Source organism: Lissotriton vulgaris, chromosome 9 (assembly GCF_964263255.1).
Source record: "Lissotriton vulgaris chromosome 9, aLisVul1.2, whole genome shotgun sequence".
NCBI classification, from domain to species: Eukaryota; Metazoa; Chordata; class Amphibia; order Caudata; family Salamandridae; genus Lissotriton; species Lissotriton vulgaris.
Window position 1 is genome coordinate 257,623,098 of NC_141697.1, and position 21,490 is coordinate 257,644,587.

The 21,490-nt window shown below is 43.3% G+C and overlaps 1 protein-coding gene across 2 annotated transcripts in view; it reads left to right on the top strand.

The window, feature by feature from the left end:
• Nucleotides 1-21,490, top strand: part of FCF1 (FCF1 rRNA-processing protein) — a 114,375-nt gene that overhangs the window by 86,317 nt on the left and 6,568 nt on the right. For both annotated transcript variants that reach the window (XM_086937495.1, XM_086937496.1), the window contains exon 7: nt 19,477-19,571. In XM_086937495.1, the coding sequence (XP_086793621.1) occupies nt 19,477-19,571 (95 nt within the window). The remainder of the gene's footprint in view (nt 1-19,476; nt 19,572-21,490) is intronic.

Here is a 21,490-nt window from a genome sequence, read left to right on the forward strand (position 1 = left end):
TTGCTGTTTGACCAATTCAAATAGTTTCTTGGGGCGGTTTGCTGCTTGATCCAGTTGGTGTCTGAAGTAGTCAGCCTTAGTGATTTTAATGTGTTTGTTGTCGAGGCTCCTAGCCTTTCTAAGGAGTATTAGTTGGTCTGAGGAGGGATTGGATCGCAAGGAACGTTCAACTGCCCTTAGGTTGCGGCGATCCGTGTAGAAGTTGTCAGTATACCAGGGTTTGGATGTTTTTGTGGAGCCATTTTTTTGTTGGATTGGAGCAATGGCATCCATGATGTTGGAGATGGTCGAATTGTAGAAGTCGGTGAGTGACTGCACCTCAACCAAGTCAGCTTGGGAGGTGAGGGCTGATTTACATTGGGCAGCAAGTTCATTAGAATTTATTGATCTGAGATCCCTTTTCCATATCTTTGATTTCATTGGTTGAGCCTTCCTCATTGACACCTCCCTGTTAATATAAAAGAAGATGCAGTGGTAGTCGGACCAGTCACATGGGGTAATGGAGATCAAGGAGATGGCCCGCCCTTTCGAGATGATGAGATCTAGAGTTTCTCCTTTAATTTGAGTTGGCTGGTCACAGTGTTGAGTTAGTTCTTTATCATTTAAGAATGATTTAAGGCAAGAAACAGTGAGGTCGTTGGGATTAGACCAGTGAAGGTTGAAATCGCCAAGGAAGATTTGGAACACTGTTGCATCAACATTGACATAGATGATTTCCATTAGTTGCTCGATGAAGAGGAGATTGTCTCCCGGTGGATGGTAGAAGGTGTGAAGTTTACAAACCTGTAAGTTCATACTTTAGATGCTGAGACAGAGGTATGCACAGGAGGAAGGCTTCGAGGACCCCAAGTAAGAGATGAAGAGTGTGTTTCTATGAATACAGGCTAGGCCACCACTCAACTTCAGAACTCTGTCTAGCCTAATTATGCCGTGAGTGGGAGGTACTAGTCGGTCTAGGATCTGAGTGGAAGAGGGATTTAACCAAGTTTCAGTGAGGATGATAATGTCTAAGTCATTGTGTTGGATGAGGCCGAAGATATCGGAGGCATGTTTATTGGCTGATCGGTAATTAAGTAATACACATTGGATTCGTAACGGAGTAGGGAGGAAGGAGTCTGGGTGACCGTCAAACGAGTGAGGTTGTCATTATTGCTATCTCTAAGATTGCGAGGAGGTTCCCTGTACGGATTGGAGTGAATGGATTGTATCGGTCTCGGCTGGATCATGTTAGGGTTGGACCAGGGAGAATAAGAGTTGTGAAGGTCATGGAGATCCGTGGACACCAGGTGGGTCTCGCATCTTCTGGGGCAGGAGGGAGCGTTAGGTAGGGGAATGGATTTCGGTATAGAAAGGGCTAAAGGCTGACCCTTGCAATCACTATCACCAGTGGAAGCTCTGGGAACATTTGCAGAGGTGAGGACAGAGCTGATTACGGGGAAAAGATCATTATAGAGGGATTTCAGGTCATGTGCTTGGCGATGTAAAACTTCACCTCATGGTCTGGGCACCCACAAACTAAGGCCAGCAAGGACTGCCCCAGATGGCCTTCAGAGTCGTGACTCAACCACAGGTACACCTGATGGGAGTCTGTCACAGACATTTGTTTGAGACAGTCCTTACAGCGGAGGTATTCCAACTTTTTTGCTCTGAGCCCCCCACACAAAATGTTTTGGCACCGGGTTCCTCCTCCGAAAATGTATAACAAGAATAGGGGGAGTGGGACGGAAAGAGGTGAGCTCCAGGACAGCGCTTAGGAGATCATTTCAGGGCTTTTTCAGTATATATATATATATATATATATATCTCAAGATATGTTCTCCAGTGGATTTTGAGTAATTTAGGTTAAAAAAAAAATATATATCTATGGCCGCACCCCGGTACGCACACCGGGGCGCTAACCAGCGCGCTACGCGAGTTCGCGCGCGGAAAGTTGATTGGCTCTCTGGTGTCTGTCAACATTCCAAACGGTCCGGAGCGGCCGCCATCTTGTGTCTCGGTAGGATCGAGACACAAGAGGTAGCAAAAACAAAGGGGGAAATGACCATAAGGGAGCAGAGTAGACCCCCTAGGTTTGATGTGGGGGCTATAAAAGGGCCCCGCGCGGCAAAAAAAAATAAAAAATAAAATTTATTTGCGCGGGGGGAGCGCCCGGTACACGCACCGCGGAGCGTACCGGGAAGCGTTCCATGGGGAAAAAAGAATGATAGTTTTTTTTAAATGTAGCCTTTTTTTAAAAATTGGAGGTAGTTCTAAAAAGAACTGTTTTTTTTCTTTTTGTTGTTTTATATTTTTTTTATGTTTTTTGAACATTTTGTACTTTTTTTGGCTTTTATGAACTATTTTATATTTTTTTGTTATTTTTATAGGGAGAAACAAAAAACAGGGAATTGAAAATGGCTCAACTGGAGCAAAAAAAAATCAGGAAAAAATTAGGGTTTTTTGGGGCAATTGTGGTTGTCACCAGCAAGGAGGATGAGCTTAATGCTCTGTTCACCATAGGAGATGGTCTTACCACAAAAAATACATGTAATTCTGAATTCCCCAAACCGTGGTTGTATGCAAGGGATCGTCTCCCTTGTTTCTGGTCCCAATGGAGTGGGTTGCTTTCTTTTGGAGGTGGTGGTTGAAGATAAGGGAGGGTTACTGGCCAGTTCTCTCCCCTCTGCGGCAGAATAGTTGTTTGGATGCTTGCGCTGCATGTGTCTAATCATGGTATTATTACCAAAAGAATATTTTTTGTTAGGGTTCCCCCTTGAAAGTTCCATGCCACAGATTAGGCCAGTCACCTTGGGCGCATTGACTTTCTTCTTGCCCTCTGGGGAAAAAAAAAACCTCCCATACAATGTGCTGCCTTGGTTTGTATGAGGTATTGTCTTCTTGCAGCCACCTCTCCCCTCCTCCTCCTCCTCCTGCTCCTCTTCTTGACCACCAATGTAATGTTGTGGTGGTCCTCTTGGTGGTGGTGGTGGTGGTGCAGATGCTCCAGCTGCTGCTGCTACTGTAGCCATTTTAACCGCTTCCGCGTTTTCCCGCTGTGCGCTGGATTTTCAAAAATCGCGGTTTACGTGGCAAAGCCAGCTTGTCATGCGCGTAGCGCAGGTAACGCCCATGACGAGCTGGCTTTGTCATCCGCGCGGAAGTGGTTAAAGTACAAAATATTTCTGATAGATTTCCAAACAGGTCTTCCTCAGTCAAAGGACAAAGTCAGAATAAGGAAAAAAGGTGGGGTCTTTCATCATTTGGGGAAAAAAAACTGTCCTGAACCAATGAAGTGTTATTTTCAGGTCACATGACCTGGGCTTTCATCATTTAGAAACCAAAACTGTTCTGCACCAATAAAAAGTGTTATTTTTAGGTCACATGACCCGACGCGCTTACGCGACGGGCCCCCGGGCGCGTCGCGTAAGCGAGTCAGATGATTACGTTGCGCGATCGTATTCGCTCGAGTATTTCCGGGTGCGCTTACGCCATGCGTATCACGCGGACACGGCTACGGGATACGCCATGATGTTTTCGTTTGCGGCAATAGCGCTAACGGGACGCTCACCGGTGCGCGACCCAGGCGCCCTGAAAAAATGTGCTTTCCAGTGCGCACACCGGGGCGCGCACCGGGAGCGCCAGAGCAAAAAAAAAAAAAATTATTATATAAATATACAATATAGGATTCATTATAAAAAATATTACATTTCATAGGTTTTAGGCCCTATATATAGTTAGGAATTAGCATTTAAAAAACCTTTGAAATTCACTGAAAAAACAATAGGTTTCACACCAGTTATAGTTAGGAATTAGCATTTAAAAAACCTCTTAAATTCACTGAAAAAAACCATAGGTTTCACACCAGTTATAGTTAGCTGGAAATTTTACTGACATAAAACCATAGAAATTCCAACGTTATAGTTTAGTTGGACTCACTATAACAAGCGCTCCTGCAATGCACTGCTGATGACGTCACATATTACATCACTCATGACATCGTCAGTGACATCACTCATGACATCACTTATGACACCATCCTTGTGACAGAGTGACAGACCTCCTTTTAGTGTAATGTAACCCTTGAAATAGATATTCGAAAATAGAAACTAACATTTTCAAAAAAAATTGATACCCATACCAGTTACAACAACCAATTCAGTAATTCCACCATCTATATACACATCCACTCATTTACAAACAGTTCTATATAGTCACTCATACATATACTCACTCATCATATGTAGTGATACTTCTATACAGCCTGTTATACACCGACAGTCATCCAAAAGTTACTCACACACATACTCACACATGCAAATAAATTATTGAACATCCATTTATTTGCATATAAAACTATACACACACTACCTCTTTACTTGTAAGGAAACTTACACATACTTACTCTCTTAACACCTTAGATGTGCGCAAACATCCCTCCCCAGTGCTGCGCTGTCCATTGGAACTAGTGCTGAATGGACGTCCAATGGTCGTGCGCAGCACTGGGGAGGTAGTGCTGCCGTCGGCCAACGCCCCGACGCAGCACTTAAGAGGTTAAACAATCACTTATATAAACATATACTTATTTAACCCCTTCCATGCTGATGACGAACCCCAGCCGTCATGCACTACGGTGCTCGTGTGCTGATGACGGCTGGGGTTCGTCACAGCCCGCCCCTGTTCGTGTTGTTTACAGCACACCAGGGGAATCGCGGCCGCATGGAAAGGGTTAAACAGGAACTCTTACAATATCTTACTCTCACATATACTCACTTATATACATCAAAACTCACATACACTTGATTAAAATATGTCGTTACTAAAAAACACAATAGTGAGACAGTCATTCACTCACTAACACACACATATACACACTCATCCACCGATACAGTCCTGCACATATGCTGTCTTCAAAACACATACAAACAGTGAGTCAGTCACCAACCCATGCAGCTACTTATACACAAAGTGAAACACTGATACATTTATTTCAATACTTAAAAGTTACTTGCTAATATATGTATTCAATAAAATACACTTAATAAGGCAGTTAACCAATCATTTTTTTTTTTTTAAACATCCATTTACACACTTATTTAACCATTTATTCTTCCATCAACCTATACAAATATTAAACATATTAATGTTAAAGAAAGACACACATTCACTGGCTGGTGTCATCAGTGATGTCACTGACTATGTCATGAGTGATGTAATATGTGACGTCATCAGCAGTGCATTGCAGGCGCGCTTGTTATAGTGAGTCCAACTAACTATAACGTTGGAATTTCTATGGTTTTATGTCAGTAAAATTTCCAGCTAACTATAACTGATGTGAAACCTATGGTATTTTCAGTGAATATATATATATATATATATATATATATATATATATATATATATATATATATATATATATATATATATATATATATATATATATATATATATATACACATATACACACCGCTCCGTGGGGTTGTCCAAAAAGCGGGTAGCACTCGAGCCTGCGTGCGCCTTCCCCAAGGCGTTAGTTGGTATGGGCAGTTGCGTGCTTGTAATAGGCCCGACGCGTTTCGGAAATTTTTCCTCATCAGGGGCCAGCAGTAAAGTGCACGGCGTCTACCATCTCCCTTTATAAAACCAAGCGAGTGCTTGTGGGAGATGTAGTCCATATTATCCTGGATGGATGCACTTTCAAATTACTGCTCGTTCCAAAGGCTCTAACATGAGCCCGCAAACATCACTCCTGTCCTCATCCATCGCGCAGCTCCACATGTGAGACTCCTTGGACAGAGGGTCTCGTGGCCCCCGTTTCTTCGGGGTGATGCTACCCAGCGGCAGGACCGCCGCTAATACATTCCGCTCCGTGGGGTTGTCCAAAAAGCGGGTAGCACTCGAGCCTGCGTGCGCCTTCCCCAAGGCGTTAGTTGGTATGGGCAGTTGCGTGCTTGTAATAGGCCCGACGCGTTTCGGAAATTTATTTTCCTCATCAGGGGCCAGCAGTAAAGTGCACGGCGTCTACCATCTCCCTTTATGAAACCAAGCGAGTGCTTGTGGGAGATGTAGTGCTGCTGGCCCCTGATGAGGAAAATAAATTTCCGAAACGTGTCGGGCCTATTACAAGCACGCAACTGCCCATACCAACTAACGCCTTGGGGAAGGCGCACGCAGGCTCGAGTGCTACCCGCTTTTTGGACAACCCCACGGAGCGGAATATATATATATATATATATATATATATATATATATATATATATATATATATATATATATATATTCACTGAAAAAACCATAGGTTATAGACCATATATAGTTAGGAATTCGCATTTACAAAACCTTATTTTACTCACACAAAACCATTGAAATTCCATATATAGTTAGTTGCACTAACTATATATCGCGCACCCGCAATCCACTGCTGATGATGTCACATATTACATCATTCATGACATGGTCAGTGACATCACTGATGACATCACTGATGACATCTCAAATGACATCACTGATGACAACATCCAGTGACTGTATGTTTCTGTAAAGTTAAAATATGTCTTACATATTGAAGAATGAGTGGATGTATAAGTGTCTGGATGAAGGATTTAGTAGGTGCATGACTGATTGTATGAGTGAGTGATTAAATGTGTCTCACTGAGTGCATGGGTTAGTGACTAAACTGTCTTAATTTGTGCATCATTATGTCTGTTGTTCTGTAAACTGTTGCATGTGTTGATAAGTAGCTATATGAGTAACTATATGGGTTATTGATTGGTTGCCCAAGTATTTGTATGGGAGACTGAGTGTGTGTGTGGGTGGCTGGGAGGTGTATGACTCTGTGCATAGATGTGTGAGCAGTTGATTCACTAGATGTATGGTTTCAAAAGTGCATGTGGAAACAGCTGTATGGGCGGTTGACTGTGTGCATGAGTGTATTGGTGAGTGAATGGATATCTCAGTGCTACATGTCAAAGTAAGTACATATGTAAAACACAGTACATGTGAGAGTTGACATATATAAATAACTGTGCATAAGAGCCAGTGAATGTGTGAGTGGCTGTATGGATCATTGTGAACTTGTATCAGGGATTGTATAAGAGAGTAAATATGTGTTAGTATATGTTTGAATAAGTAAAGTTTGTATAACTGTATAGTTGAGGAAATGGAGGTGTGATTGATTCTTTGCATGACTGACTAGGTGTGTGAGTAACTCCATGGATGAGTGACAGTCTGTGAGTGTCTGTTTACACTGATTGTATCTAAGGTTATATTAGAGTCTGAAGAGGTTCATCGTATTATCACATGAATGATATCATCAGTGATGTGATCAGTAATGTCAAATGAGATGTCATCAGTGATGTCATCAGTGATGTCATTTGAGATGTCATCAGTGATGTCATTTGAGATGTCATCAGTGATGTCATCAGTGATGTCACTGACCATGTCATGAATGATGTAATATGTGACATCATCAGCAGTGGATTGCGGGTGCGCGATATATAGTTAGTGCAACTAACTATATATGGAATTTCAATGGTTTTGTGTGAGTAAAATAAGGTTTTGTAAATGCGAATTCCTAACTATATATGGTCTATAACCTATGGTTTTTTCAGTGAATTTTCAAGGTTTTGTAAATGCTAATTCCTAACTATATATGGTCTATAACCTATGGTTTTTTCAGTGAATTTTCAAGGTTTTGTAAATGCTAATTCCTAACTATATATGGTCTATTGCCTATGGTTTTTTCAGTGAATATATATTTATACATACATATATAAACATATATCATCTGAATATCTATATAAATACAAACATAAATGCATGCATACATATACTTATATGCATACAGATGCATGTTATTTACATGAAAGTTGAAAAAACACTAATAAAAGCAAAGCTAAAAAGCCACCTCATTACAAACAGAATGGCTTTAACTTAAACGAGGGCGAGATCTATTGCATTTTCAATGCTTGTTTACTTTGGTTCCATCAAGAAGGCATTCAGATGTGTCACGCATTTGCCATAAATTCTGAATGTTAGCACTCTAGTTGCACATTAGATCACTGTAGTAAAGCTACTGCTCACCAGGGACGTCTGCTGCTGGTATTCAAAGTGCATGTTTCAGTCTGCATGTCAGAATTTTTTTAATGAAATAGAAGAGGATTTGAGAAGTCACTCAAAATGATCCCTAATTTTTCTTTCTGAAGCACTAATCATACTTTCTATGGCAAAATTAACCCCCTCATGTTGTTCCTTTTTAAAATGAGTGTTTTCAGACTTACCACTTCATTCCAATCAAGATGGCTTCTGGTGTGCCATACTTTTGTCATAAGTAAGACTGTTAGCGCTCTAGTTGTTCTTTAGAACACTCTGGGACATTCTGTCATTGGGCTATACTTGGGGTACATCTGGGTGATATTTGGGCTACATTTAGGCTCTTTTGTCTCTGGTGGCCATCTTGGGAGACTGTATGTCAGAATTTTTTAATGAAATTGAAGAGGGTTTGGGAAGTCACTCAAAATGTGCCCTAATTTTTCTTTCTGCAGCACTAATGATACCTTCTATTGCATAATATACCCCCTCATTTTGTTCCTTTTTAAATTAAATGTTTTAAGAGTTACCACTTTATTCCCATCACGATGGCTCCAGGTGTGCTATACCTTTGTAATAAGTAGGACTGTTAGCGCTCTAGTTGTTCTTTAGAACACTCTGGGACATTCTGTCATTGGGCTATACTTGGGCTACATCTGGGTGATATTTGGGCTACATTTGGGCTCTTTTGTCTCTGGTGGCCATTTTGGGAGACTGCATGTCAGAATGTTTTAATGAAATAGAAAAGGATTTGAGAAGTCACTCAAAATGTGCCCTAATTTTTCATTCTGCAGCACTAATCATACTTTATATGGCAAAATATACCCCCTCATGTTGTTTCTTTTTAAATTAAATGTTTTAAGAGTTACCACTTTATTCCAATCAAGATGGCTTCAGGTGTGCCATACCTTTGTAATAAGTAGGACTGTTAGCGCTCTAGTTGTTCTTTAGAACACTCTGGGACATTCTGTCATTGGGCTATACTTGGGCTACATCTGGGTGATATTTGGGCTACATTTGGGCTCTTTTGTCTCTGGTGGCCATTTTGGGAGACTGCATGTCAGAATGTTTTAATGAAATAGAAAAGGATTTGAGAAGTCACTCAAAATGTGCCCTAATTTTTCATTCTGCAGCACTAATCATACTTTCTATGGCAAAATATACCCCCTCATGTTGTTTCTTTTTAAATTAAATGTTTTAAGAGTTACCACTTTATTCCAATCAAGATGGCTTCAGGTGTGCCATACCTTTGTAATAAGTAGGACTGTTAGCGCTCTAGTTGTTCTTTAGAACACTCTAGGAGGCTGCAGTAGAACACAAAGGAATCAACTGACAGTCTCTGTCCTTGTTGGATGTACATGTTTTACTGAGAATGTCAGACTTCATTTTCACATGACTGAGAAAGATAATGTGAATTTACAGAAAATATGCTTTCAGTTTAGCTTATAGATCCCCTTCCAAACCACTGTGGGAAAATCATGAGATATTAGTTTTCTTTCAAACCATATTCATGATATCACAGCAGAAGGTTTTTTCACATGGTAAAATCACCTTAGAACCCACCACAATTCCTAAAACGAGTATGGTACCATCAACAAATGATTTATAATGTAACTAAAGTCCTAAAACCCTCTATTAACTACAATGCTTTTTAATGAGGTGCTATCATGTATATTGGTCCCAAGATGGCTGCCAACACTTCTTGGATGAAGTGCTGACAGCCAATCAGATCAGATGTGTGGTTAGGCTCCGCCCATATATATATCTTTTTTTGAACCTAAATTACTCAAAATCCACTGGAGCACATATATTGAGACCTAGCAAAGGCACATCGGGCTAACAGTCCCTACAATTTTGCCAAGTTTTGTGCAAATCCATTCAGCCGTTCGAGCTAAAAGTGAGGCCAACCGCCCTATGGAAATTAACATGGGAAAAACGCGTTTTGGGACCCCCCTATTTTCTCGGCCCCCCCTTGATGAAACCCCCCCAAATTGTCAGGGGCTGCTCAGAAACAAAATGTTCCATTTTCCTGAAAATTTCAGCCAATTCCGTCCACAAACGCCAAAGTTATTAGACATAGAATTTTCAAAAATACCATAGAGAAAAAATCCTAACTATATATACCTACTGGCGACCGCCAGTAGGTAATATATATATATATATATATATCGCACTATCACTCAGAGGAGTATCTTGGTGCTTAAAACTTCCTGTGTCTAGCAGATGACAATGTCTAGACCGTTCGAGAAATGGAGAGGATCATATTAGGGTTCGACATACTGTGTCTGGTTGTGAGTAAATCCAGGTTTTTAGTTGTTTCCTGAAACTTATTTCTGTGTTGGCAGCACGAAGAGATTGGGGGAGTTTATTCCATGCTTTCGATCCAATCACGGATAAGGATTTACCAGCTTTCGTCGTCAGCCTGAACTTTGGGACGGTGAGCAGATTTAATGAGGATGATCTCCGTTCGCGTACAGGATGATATTGTTTAAAGTATTTTTGTAGATAGGCTGGGCCTTGGTGGTGGAAAGCTTTGAAGGAGATTGTCAGGACTTTGAACAGAATGCACTTTTGTATTGGGAGCCAGTGTAATGTATCTAGCGCGGCAGAGGCTGAAGATGTTCTTGCCCAACCTAGAACAAGTCTGGCTGCGGCATGCTGTACCATCTGCAGTCTATGGAGGGCAGATTTATTAAGCCCTGCATACAGACTGTTGACGTAGTCTATCCGGGATGTAATCAGTGCCACTGCAACAGTCCGTCTGGCACTCAGAGGGAGCAGTTTGAAAAATTTTCTTAGACCTCTGATAATATTGAAACAATTTCCAGCTACTTCTCTGGTTTGTTGGTTAAAAGACAGTGTTGTCGAATTTAACCCCTAGATTTCTTGCAGCATTGATAGTGTTTGGTGGAGCCTATGCCTCCTTAGGCCACCAAGATTGAGGGGAGAAGCAGTTGTTAGGGCCGAAAGGTATTATTTCTGTTTTGGCAGAATTACATTTTAGATGATTGTTAGTCATCCATGCAAATACTGCAGAGAGGCATTCTTTCAGGGTGATTTCGGCATTCGTCATATTTTTATCCAATGTTAGAATTAACTGGGTGTCGTCAGCGTAAGCTATGGAGTCAATACCAAACTTTGATCAGGGGGACCATATAAAGGTTGAATAATGTGGGGCTCAAACTTGAACCCTGCGGAACCCCTGTTGTCAGCATTCTCTCTTTGGAGCGGAACTGACCTAGCATAATAACCTGACGCCTGTGTGCCAAAAAATTTCTGAACCACTCGAGCACGGTTCCTGCTATGCCTGCATTACCTAGGCGGTGTAAAAGGATAGCATGGGATACCGTGTCGAATGCTGCAGAAAGATCTAAAAGGATCAGGACCGCCCTCTTGCCCTGATTCAATGCAGCACGGATGGTTTCGGGGGTGGAAAGTAGGGCTGTTTCTGTCGAGTGGTGTGTCCTAAAGCCTGCTTGACATGGGTGGAGGATTTCATTCTCCTCCAGATAAGTCATCAGTTGTTTATTTACGCAGGATTCAGCCAGTTTACATAGAATTGGAAGGAGCGAGATGGGGCGTAGGTTGGTAAGAGTGGCTGGATCTTTCATAGCTTTCTTTTGTAGGGGTCTAACTGCTGCTACTTTCCAGTTGGACGGGATCTCGCCTGAGGAGAGAGAGGCATTAATGATGGAATTTATTCCAGGGTTTGTTTCATTTACTTTTGCTTGCAGCAGTGTAGGGGGACATGGATCAAAAGGGGATCCAGATTTCATAGTTGATATTGCCTTATGCGTATCTTCCAGAGTGATGGGTTCAAAGGTGCACCATCCGTGTTTTTGAGAGCTAATATTGGTCTCGCCATCGGCTTTCTATTGCTGGAAAATTGGGAAGTCTTTTGTGATAGCTGATTACTTCTCCCAGAGAATAGACACTATCTTATCGCATAGATTTTGAGACGGTGGGATATCTTGCGGTAATGCCTTGGGATTTCTGAAGCTGTTCACAATATTAAATATTTCTTTTTGTTTATTTCCTGTCGCTTCAATCTGTGCCGTATAATATGCTGCTTTAGCATTTTTGATAGCGGCATAGTATTGTTTCCGTTCTGTCTTATAAATTCTTTGATCCTCTAGTTCATAGTGGCGACGCCACTTTCTTTCTAGAATTCTGACATTGGTTAGCATATCTTTGAGCTGACCTGTGAACCATGGTGCCGAAAGCTTTCCTTTGTTAGATTTAGAGCCTGCTCTTGTGGTTGTGATCTTATTTCCTATCGTATTCATCCAACCTTCAAAATTCTGGTTGTCAGTGTGTGTATTTCCTGTAAAGATAGGTTTATTGTCTTTAGCTCAGTTTTGCAGGTCAGGATGTTCGATAATTTTGCCCCAGCAGGGTACCCGTTTATCCTTAATGTCCAAAACCTTCTTCCTTCTCTCAGTTTCATTAGTGCTAAAGTTGAATTCTATGAATTTGTGATCCGTCCATAATTGTTGTAATGGGGATTTTACATTCATCATCTCAATATTGGTACCAATACAGTCTAATATGTGTCCTGCAGAGTGAGTGGGTTCCGAGATGTGCATCGTCAGACCTAGAACCTGCATGATTTCATTGAAATCGGCTGCGTGTTTATCATTGGAATCGTCTAGGTGGAAGTTTAAATCTCCTAGTACAGTGAGGCTTGCGAACCTGAGAGTTTGGCCACTAAGTGCTTCCCCTATAGTTTCTAGGAATTGCTTGGCATATCCTGGGGGCCTATACAGTATTACACCCGCAAAGGAGAAAGAGTCTCCTATTTTAATTCAAAAACTTAGGCTTTCTGCTCCTAAAATGTCAGTCCGCTCTGTTGTTGTGCATTTGAACGTATCCCTGTGTATAATTGCCAGCCCACCGCCACGGTGGACTGGCCTGTCTTGCCTTTGAATTGAGTAGTGGAGTGGAGAAGTGTGGCTCAATGGTTAGAGCGGCAGACCCTGATGCAGAGGTCTAGCCCGGGACCAGGGTTCAATTCCCCGCCTCGGCGGGTCTTGGGCTAAAAAATTCCACGGACCTGATAATTCTCGCCTCGGTGCCTATTCCAATATGGAGTCTCACTCTGCAACTCTGGGCAATAGCTTGCTTAATCTCCACAACGGCTCCCACAACGCTAAGGATGCCTGGCCTTCACCTTGGGGGTGCCCAGGAGTGGACGCCTCACAGGGAAAGCCAGGATGGGTTCCACAGCGGTATTCGTAAAAGCGCCTCGAGACCCTTGCGGGTGAGTAGTGCGCTATACAAGTATCAATTTACAAGTATCGATTTACATTTAGTAGCCGGTGGGAAGGGCCTGGGCTATATCAGGGTTCAACCAATCACGTAGCCATGTCTCTGTGATGAATAAACAGTCCAGGGCGTATTCTGTGATAAGGTCATAGATGTGGAGTGCATTTTTGCACATAGAACCTGCATTTATTAGCCCCCCTTTTATAGATATGGCATTCCATTTGGGTTTGCAGTATGGTAGTAGTGTTAATTTTACACTTCGGACAGCGTGTCGGATCTCGCCAGGTGTCCACACTGATGGTATTCTGACAGTGTTTGGAATGGGTGTTAAGGGATAATAGCCCCTCTCTTGACCATATAATTGATGGGGTAGGGTGTTGAGCCCTAAGGCCGTCCTTGGCGCGGACGGGCGCAGACGAGCAGGACTTTGGCTTGACTTCGGCGCGACCGCTGATCGCGCCCGCTTTCCGGAGGAGTGGCCATTTTATACTGTTTTTCTCGAGCGCTAGAGCGCTGGTCCTGGGTCTACCCCTAAGATGGCCGCCGGTTTTGAGCTCGATCCTACCACGTCACCACTCAGTATCTAAATCGTCTGAGTGCGTGGCTTCCAGGAGCGAGAACCTGGTATGTGCAAGGATTAAAAGTTTGTACAACGCGGCGCAAAACAACAAATTGTTTAAAATACAGCTACAGGAAATTAGCAGTGCTGGCACAGACGGTCTCCTGGCTTTCCGCCTCAGGAGCGTAGGAAATCACATGGGACAGCGCGTTTCCTGGTTTTATACTGTTTTTCTCGAGCGCTAGAGCGCTGGTCCTGGGTCTTTCCGCCTCAGGAGATATATATATATATATATATATATATATATATATATATATATATATATATATATATTTATATATATTTATATATATATATATATATATATATATTTGCAGCAATTGTAAATTTCACTTAGACCACAATCAACGCCCTGGTATTTCCCACATATGGTGGGCGTCAGAGGGACACAAATTATGATGTAGACTAAATTACAAATAGGACCCTGGTACATATCAAGGTATGACTGTCTCCCACAACCCCCTCTCCCACAACCCCTCCTGGGTCCAGCAAGGTATAATTGGGCCGACACCCCATTTGCAGTAGATTGGGTATCTCCATTGCACCCCCATATTTTCTTAACCGTTTTGGGGTAGCCTCTACTTTTGTATATAACCCTCTCGGCTGCCATGTATAAATCTATACCCCCTTTCCATTCTTGTAATGTAGGGGTCTCTTCTGCATCCCATCGACCAGCAATATCCTGCTTGGCCACCACCAGGCCAAGTGCGCTGAGAAGAAGTTTGGTCTGGGGACATCTGCGTCACCTGGGATCCCTAACAGAATGAATCTAGGGTCCAGTGGTAGGGAGATTCCCTGTATTGCATTAAGTTCGGCGATTATCATCTGCCAATAAATCCCTATTTGTTTACAATCCAAGAGCATGTGGAGAAAAGTGCTGGTGACAGTCCAACAATGCAGACACTGAGGTGATTCCGTGCTACCCATTTTGTGTAGTTTGCCTCTGTCGTAATAGGCCCGGTGGAGAATTTTGAATTGAATGAGGCGAAGCCTAGCTTTAATTGGGACCTTATTGAGGTGCATCAGGGCCGCATACTTGTCTATGTCCTTTATTTCCCCCAGGTCTCCCTCCCACACCTCCCCTAATTCAACCAGGGTGTCTGGCATATTGTTATTTATAATTTTGTAGGTGGCAGAGACTGCCTTTGTTTTTAATTCTTCCTCAAGTAATCTTCCCTCCAGTGGTGCGAACTTGGGGCGCTCGGAAGCCTCTATTCCCTCTGCACTCCAAACATTGCACAGATGGGCGTATTTAAAAATTTGGGAGGCATGAAGTTGGAATTCCGCCTGGAGTGCTGGGAAGGGTTTACGGTTGCCCTTGGCGTGATATCTCCCACCGTGGAGATCCCAAGCAGATCCCAGGCCTCGAATCCCCAGAGCTTATTCAGTTCTTCAAACCAAGATATTATGTGTGTCCAGCCCAGTGTATTATTTGTTCTGTTCCATACCTCTATAGTGGCTGTAGTTGCAGGGAGTAGTCTGTGGGGTCCTTTACCACCATCTAAATAGTGTGTGAAGGATTTTTGTGCAAGTGTTTCCCTTTCCAGCCTATAAGCAGGGTGGCTCCCTGGAGTGTAAATCCAGTCATTTATGTTGATCTGTCGGGTCATGGTGAGGAAGGAGTTAAGTATAATGCAGAGGTGGTTTTCGAGGGCAGTCTGCTACCAGGAGTTGTCCAAAGCTGAGGGGGTGGGTCCAAGGACGAGGACTTCTATCTTCTCCGAGTTTAGTTTCAGGCAGCTACTGCTCATCCAATCTGCGACGTCTTTCATTCCTTCTCGGAAGCTGAGTCTGGTGGGTGGGAGTCTGATCCTTTGGGTTCTGCCGGTGAGAAAGGAACAGAGCCAGTCGACGGTAGTTCCCTGTTTGCTGGGGTCGTTGGATCTGGCTGCGGGAATGCGGTGGGAGACTGTGCTGAAAGCTGCGGAGAGGTCCAGTAGAATGAGGGTTGTGATGTGGCCTTGGTCGAGGAGCGTGCGGATGCCCTCTGTGGCGGTAAGGAGGGCGGTCTCGGTGCTGTGGTTACTGCTGTTCCTCCGTCGTTTTTCAAGTCGTCTGCAGGAGCTTCTGGCTTCTTGGAGGTCGGTGGTGGACCAGGTGGCCTTCAGGGGGCATTGTCTGTCAGTGGTGTGGAGGGGTGCGAGCTTGTCTGCGCATTTGGTGATCCAACAGTGTATCCTTGGCTGCAGAGTTGGCGTCGGTCGAGGCGGGGGTCGTTGATGAGGGTAAAGTTGAGGTGCTCCTCTGCGACCTTGCTCCATTTCCTTTGTGAGGCGTGGTGGTCTGTTCAGAGGGGATAAGTGGTGTGGCTGAAGCAGATGTTGTACCCTCCTGCGAAGATGGGGTCGAGGTTGTGTCCTGTCTTGTGGGTAGGGGTGGTGATGAGCTGTTTCAGTCCGATATTGGTGAAGTTGTCCAGGAGGGCGGTGGAGTTGGGGTTGCTCGGGTTGTCGAGGTGGAAGTTCAGGTCTCTGATGAGTATGTAGTCCATGGAGGCGATGTTGTAGGGTGTGATGAGGTCAGCGATGGTAGTGGTGAACGAAATGCGGGGTCTGTAGGTGAGAGTGCCGCGACGCGTTGTCCTAGGGCTGGTTTGGATCTTGGAGTGCAGGTGTTCGATGGTGGAGGGGGTGTTGCCTGGGAGTGCAGGTGTTCGGTGGTGGAGGGGGAGTTGCTCGTGCTGGAGGTGGAGATTCAGAGGGAGCTCTTACGTGCGATGTGCGATGGCGAGTCCTCCTCCTGGGCGGTCCTTCCTCTGAATCTTGTAACTGGCAGGAATAGCGGTGGCGATGGTAGTGGAGGTGTTTGTCCAGGTTTCCGTGAAGAAGGCGATGCCTGGCGAGAGTGTCGAGGAGGTCCCAGATCTCTGCGGCATGTCTGTGCAGTGAGCGCACGTTGGGTAGCATACACTTCAGGGCTTCGTGTGGCGGTCCTGGGGCTGCAGAGAATGGTGAAGGATTTTCAGAAGGAGAACTGGCGGTGGGTGGTGTTGGGCATACTGGCAGTTGTTCCTTCCGGGTTTGAGTGCGTGGAGGGCAGCTGAGTCATAGCGGTGGGAGGTCGGAGAACCAGGGTCCCTGGATGAGGATGAGGATGGGCGCAGACAGGCTTGCCTTTGGCTCCCCTGCGGGCGCCATTAAATAGAGATGGGGAGGGAAGCACAGCTGGGAGGCGGGAGTGGGAAACGGCAGGGGGGGAGGGGCCGCGGGGCAGCAGTGGTGGAGAGGGCGGCAAAAACCGAGAACAGAGCCAAAAGGGCACAGGTACAGAAATACCAAATACATTACAAAAATTACCAGAAATACAGATACAGGCACAATAAAGAAAAATACAAATACAGGCACAATGAGGACAAGCAACTCAAACACCTACCAGAAGAGGTGTAGGGGAAGCAGCAGGCGGCACAACAGCGGAACTTCTGGGGGAGAGAGCAGGTCTCTAACCATAGATCAAACCAAACAGAAATTGACCATTATTGGGATGTTGTGAGCCTGGGTCGCAATGGAACTGCACCTGCTGCACTAAAAAGCCCTACAAAAAAACTCCCCAACCTTCCTCAATGCATTTCTCTAAGGAAGCTGTCTCTATCGTTTGTAATCTAAAACAAAATCCAAAGACCCTCATATAGCAGTACTTCCTCTGGGCTATCTCTTTGATGCTATCCAAAGATCTCACTACTTTCCTTTTTCTCCTGACCATTACTCTTAGACCCAAGGGGTCTAGGCGATCAGAGCGTTCAGTCTGAACATGACCCTGCTGGCCTGCTCCCTGTCACCCACTGGGCTCCCCTTGAAGGACATGTGCATGTGAATAGAGGTCGAAGTGAACGGGATCTATGGGGACCCACATGCCCCATGCTTTTTTCATTTTACAAAATCAGTTCCCATACTTTTTGTTAAAAAACAACAATCCCTGAACAGTTATTGTGGCCCTTGAAGTGCCTCTGTGTAACAGTGAAGGGAGGGAGGATTTGGGGTGTGGAGGAGTTTCCTGTGATGTGAAGCTCAGGGAGGGACACTAAGCTAAGGATGAAATAGGCATTCTCACCGGGGTGTCTGCTACCTAAAAGAATGTAAATGTGTGCAATAGGTTAATCACAAAATGTAAAGGCAGCTTGGAAGCCAGTTTAGTCTATAATTGATGGAATCACTTGACGCTACATGGGGACAAGGTGTTCTTTTTGATACTTAATGTCAGGGTGTTATAAAATGAGTTCTAGAAAGTGTACTTTTAATAGACAAATGTGTGCCCTAGGTATTATATACCTATTACTCAAATATGTTTAAAGCACTTACTTTATCTTAAAACATCAAATCATTTTGCAGCAGTCTAGCTTATACTTTGTATAATACATTTTTTAAATAATGACTTGCATTATAAGTGTTTTCTACTTCAGGCTCGGACCTTGTAGCACTATAAATACACAAGTCGCTATAACTCACATCTGCAGTGGTCACATTACCCAAATGAAATGTCAGAACGTAAACAATGTATTTCTGTTTTATTAGCTTAATCTGCATTAATTTTTCGTTTAAGTTGTCTCCATTATTTTACATGCAATTACCTGAAAGTGAAAAACAAAACACTTGAAGAATAATTTGCCCTTTTTTGCCACCACGTGGCTAAAAGGAAGTTTTGGTTTTCCACTTTCAGTTTCCTGCATATAAAATAATACAGAAACCTTAAACGAATAATAATTTCAAGTTGAGCTACTGGGATGGAAATACATTCTTTCACATTACAAGAGTGTATATGTTTTTACCCATTAAAGGACTGCATGTAAATGAAGCCAGACTGGAAACGAACCTAGTTGTACTTCAAGGCCATCTTCATTTACAAGTACTTGTTGAGCCATCTGCCCCCCCCCCCCCCCCCCCACTCCCTAGGAATGCAGCCACGGCCTCCCAGGGGGGCCCTTCACACAGTTTGAAGATCTCTGCCCTACAGGGTGAGTGATGCGAGTAAGCCTAGGGTGATTTAAATGTATTGAAATGGGTAACAGTTTTCCAGCAAATTGATGTTCCTTTCTTTTAATGTTTTAATTTGAAGCCTGTTTTTTTGTGCCATTTTTCTGACTTGCGCTACTGCCTTGTTTGTGAATTATCTTGAGCATTGGAAACTACAGATGCCAACTGCAGCTCAATTACAGCAATATCGGAAGTGCCAAAGGGTGTTTCCGCAACAGGAAAATGCAACCTGCTTTTACACGCTGCTGCTGGAATGGATTCAAAGTTTGCACTTTCTGATTTTTTTCCATCCTGGAAGCATCTCTCTCATGTGTGTGCACTCCTTACGTATGATAAATTTTGAGTTCTGGTTCTACAAGGCAGGTAAAATTAAGCAGTTGGTGTGTTGGTGTAATTGTTTGCCTACATCAATTACTTAAGCCACCAGGCCTCTTGCTTAGTTGGCCAATGCCTGTGTCTCAGTTGCCTTGATCTTGTGCGTTTGGTGGTCCTCAGCTGCTCAGGGAGAGTCTTTGGACGCACAGCCCATTCCTATACTTATATGTTTTTTTCTTCCTTCAGCATAAGTGCTACATCGTAGCAACCGTAGATAGAGACTTGAAGAGGAGGATCCGAAAGATTCCAGGAGTTCCCATTATGTACATCTCTAGCCACAGGTCTGATGCGCCCTCCTAACTCACTCACACTCTATCCTTTTTTTTATATTACTTGCTGCCAGCCAGACCCCAAATCACTTTCTTCTCTCTCTCACTCAGTACCTCCTCCCATCGCTGCTTTGTTTTGGCCAGATATTTGTGTCAATGTGTATACATCCTGAAAAATTCAATGCCTTTTGGAATATTTTTCCATGCGTTATTCTTCCTTTAGATCATATTTTCTAGTCTTCTCCTTTCCCTTCCTTCCTGTTTATCTCGAATTTACCTTTGCTCTGCCTTCTTTCTTTACTCTTGCTGCACCTCTCCTTTCCTCTCTCCTATTTTCTTTATCCCTTTTTCTTTCTCTATTATCCTTTCAATTTTTCCTCGGACTCATTCACCCTCACCCCCCCCCCCCACACTTTTTATCCTCTTCTCTATTTTACAACTTTCTTCACAACCACCACAGTGTGGATGATATTGGGTATACTTCTACTTTTCTTCCTTTATCCCTTTTGCCTCTCACATTCTCCTTTTTATCTTGAAAGATTCCTCTTTCTTTCTAGCAGTGATTCCTCTCTTTTTCTGTCCTTTACTGTGTTGCTCTGTTCTTTGACTTACCTTTTTGCTCTCTTCTGTGACTCTCAACCTTCTCCCCATTTCCTCCTTTTATTTTTTTATTAACATTCCCCTACCCTTTCGTTCTCTTTTCTGAGTGTGTTGCTTTCCACTATTGCCATTTTCCCCGCCCCCAAACCTGGTTCGCTCATTCTCTATATTCTCTTGCCCAACTTACCTTCAAACTTTCCTCTCACAACTGTATCCCTATTGCAAGTTCGAATACAAAATGCTCAATACATAGCCACAGATTAAACTGAATGGCCAGAAGCTTCAGTCTGCGAGGAAAAGTAGAAATTTATAAGTGCATAAATAAATCGGGGCAGCTAAAATGTCACGTGCACAAGAAAAAAACAGACTGGCTGCAATAAGTCCCCAAACAGTTCATAACATGTCCGTGCTCATCAATGGATTTTAAAATAGCACTGAGCAGTCTGGTAAAATGTTGATTGATTGAAGGCTTTATTTCGATAAAAACATATCTTAAAAGCATAAATACAACAATACAATTTCACTAAAAACTTTAAAAGCCATTAGTTTAACAACCATGTTTAACCTATTACGCAATGCGACATTTTCAGGAAAATACGCATATTGGATCCTGGGAACTACATAGGTATACAAATGGAAAAAGAAGGTTTCAATCTAATTACATCAAAATATAAAATCACATATTAAACAATTTCCCTTAGCCTTTTAGCTCTAATGGACCAAGCCCATCTTAAAAACTTTGCTAGTCCGCATGCGTACAATGCACGAGTATCTGTTTTAAGGATACGCAGCGCCGCAGAATGTTGTCTGATACTTAACTCTCTACAAAGAGGCTTAAGCCAACAGCTCCTTGGTGACCGGTACAATGGGCATGCAAACAAAATATGTGCCATTGATTCTACTTTAGTCGTGCAAAATGGGCAATACGGCGAAGTCTGGAAGGGGCTTTTCTATCGAGCAGTAAATTCACTGGTTAGCAAAATGCCGACCCTAAATTTAAAGTACAACACCCGATCAAGTGGGTTCTGGATGGTGTCAAGATAGGGTTCACAAAATACAACATCCTTGATACCCAGAAAATTGTCAGTTAGTCTGCCCATGTTTGGCTCAGAGCAACGCTTAGATGCTACCCAGTTCCAGTAAATTCCTTTCAACACTGCTTTTGGCGGGGCAGATTTAGTTACCCATGCATCCTTGAGGCCCAAGTCACATAACAATGTTTTTACATCCTTGAGCCACCTAATGTTGTGCCAACCAACCGTGGACATGACTTCAGATAAACCCTCCGCATACTTTGCCAGCTCAGGGACTCGCCACAGCCGTGCCCATAA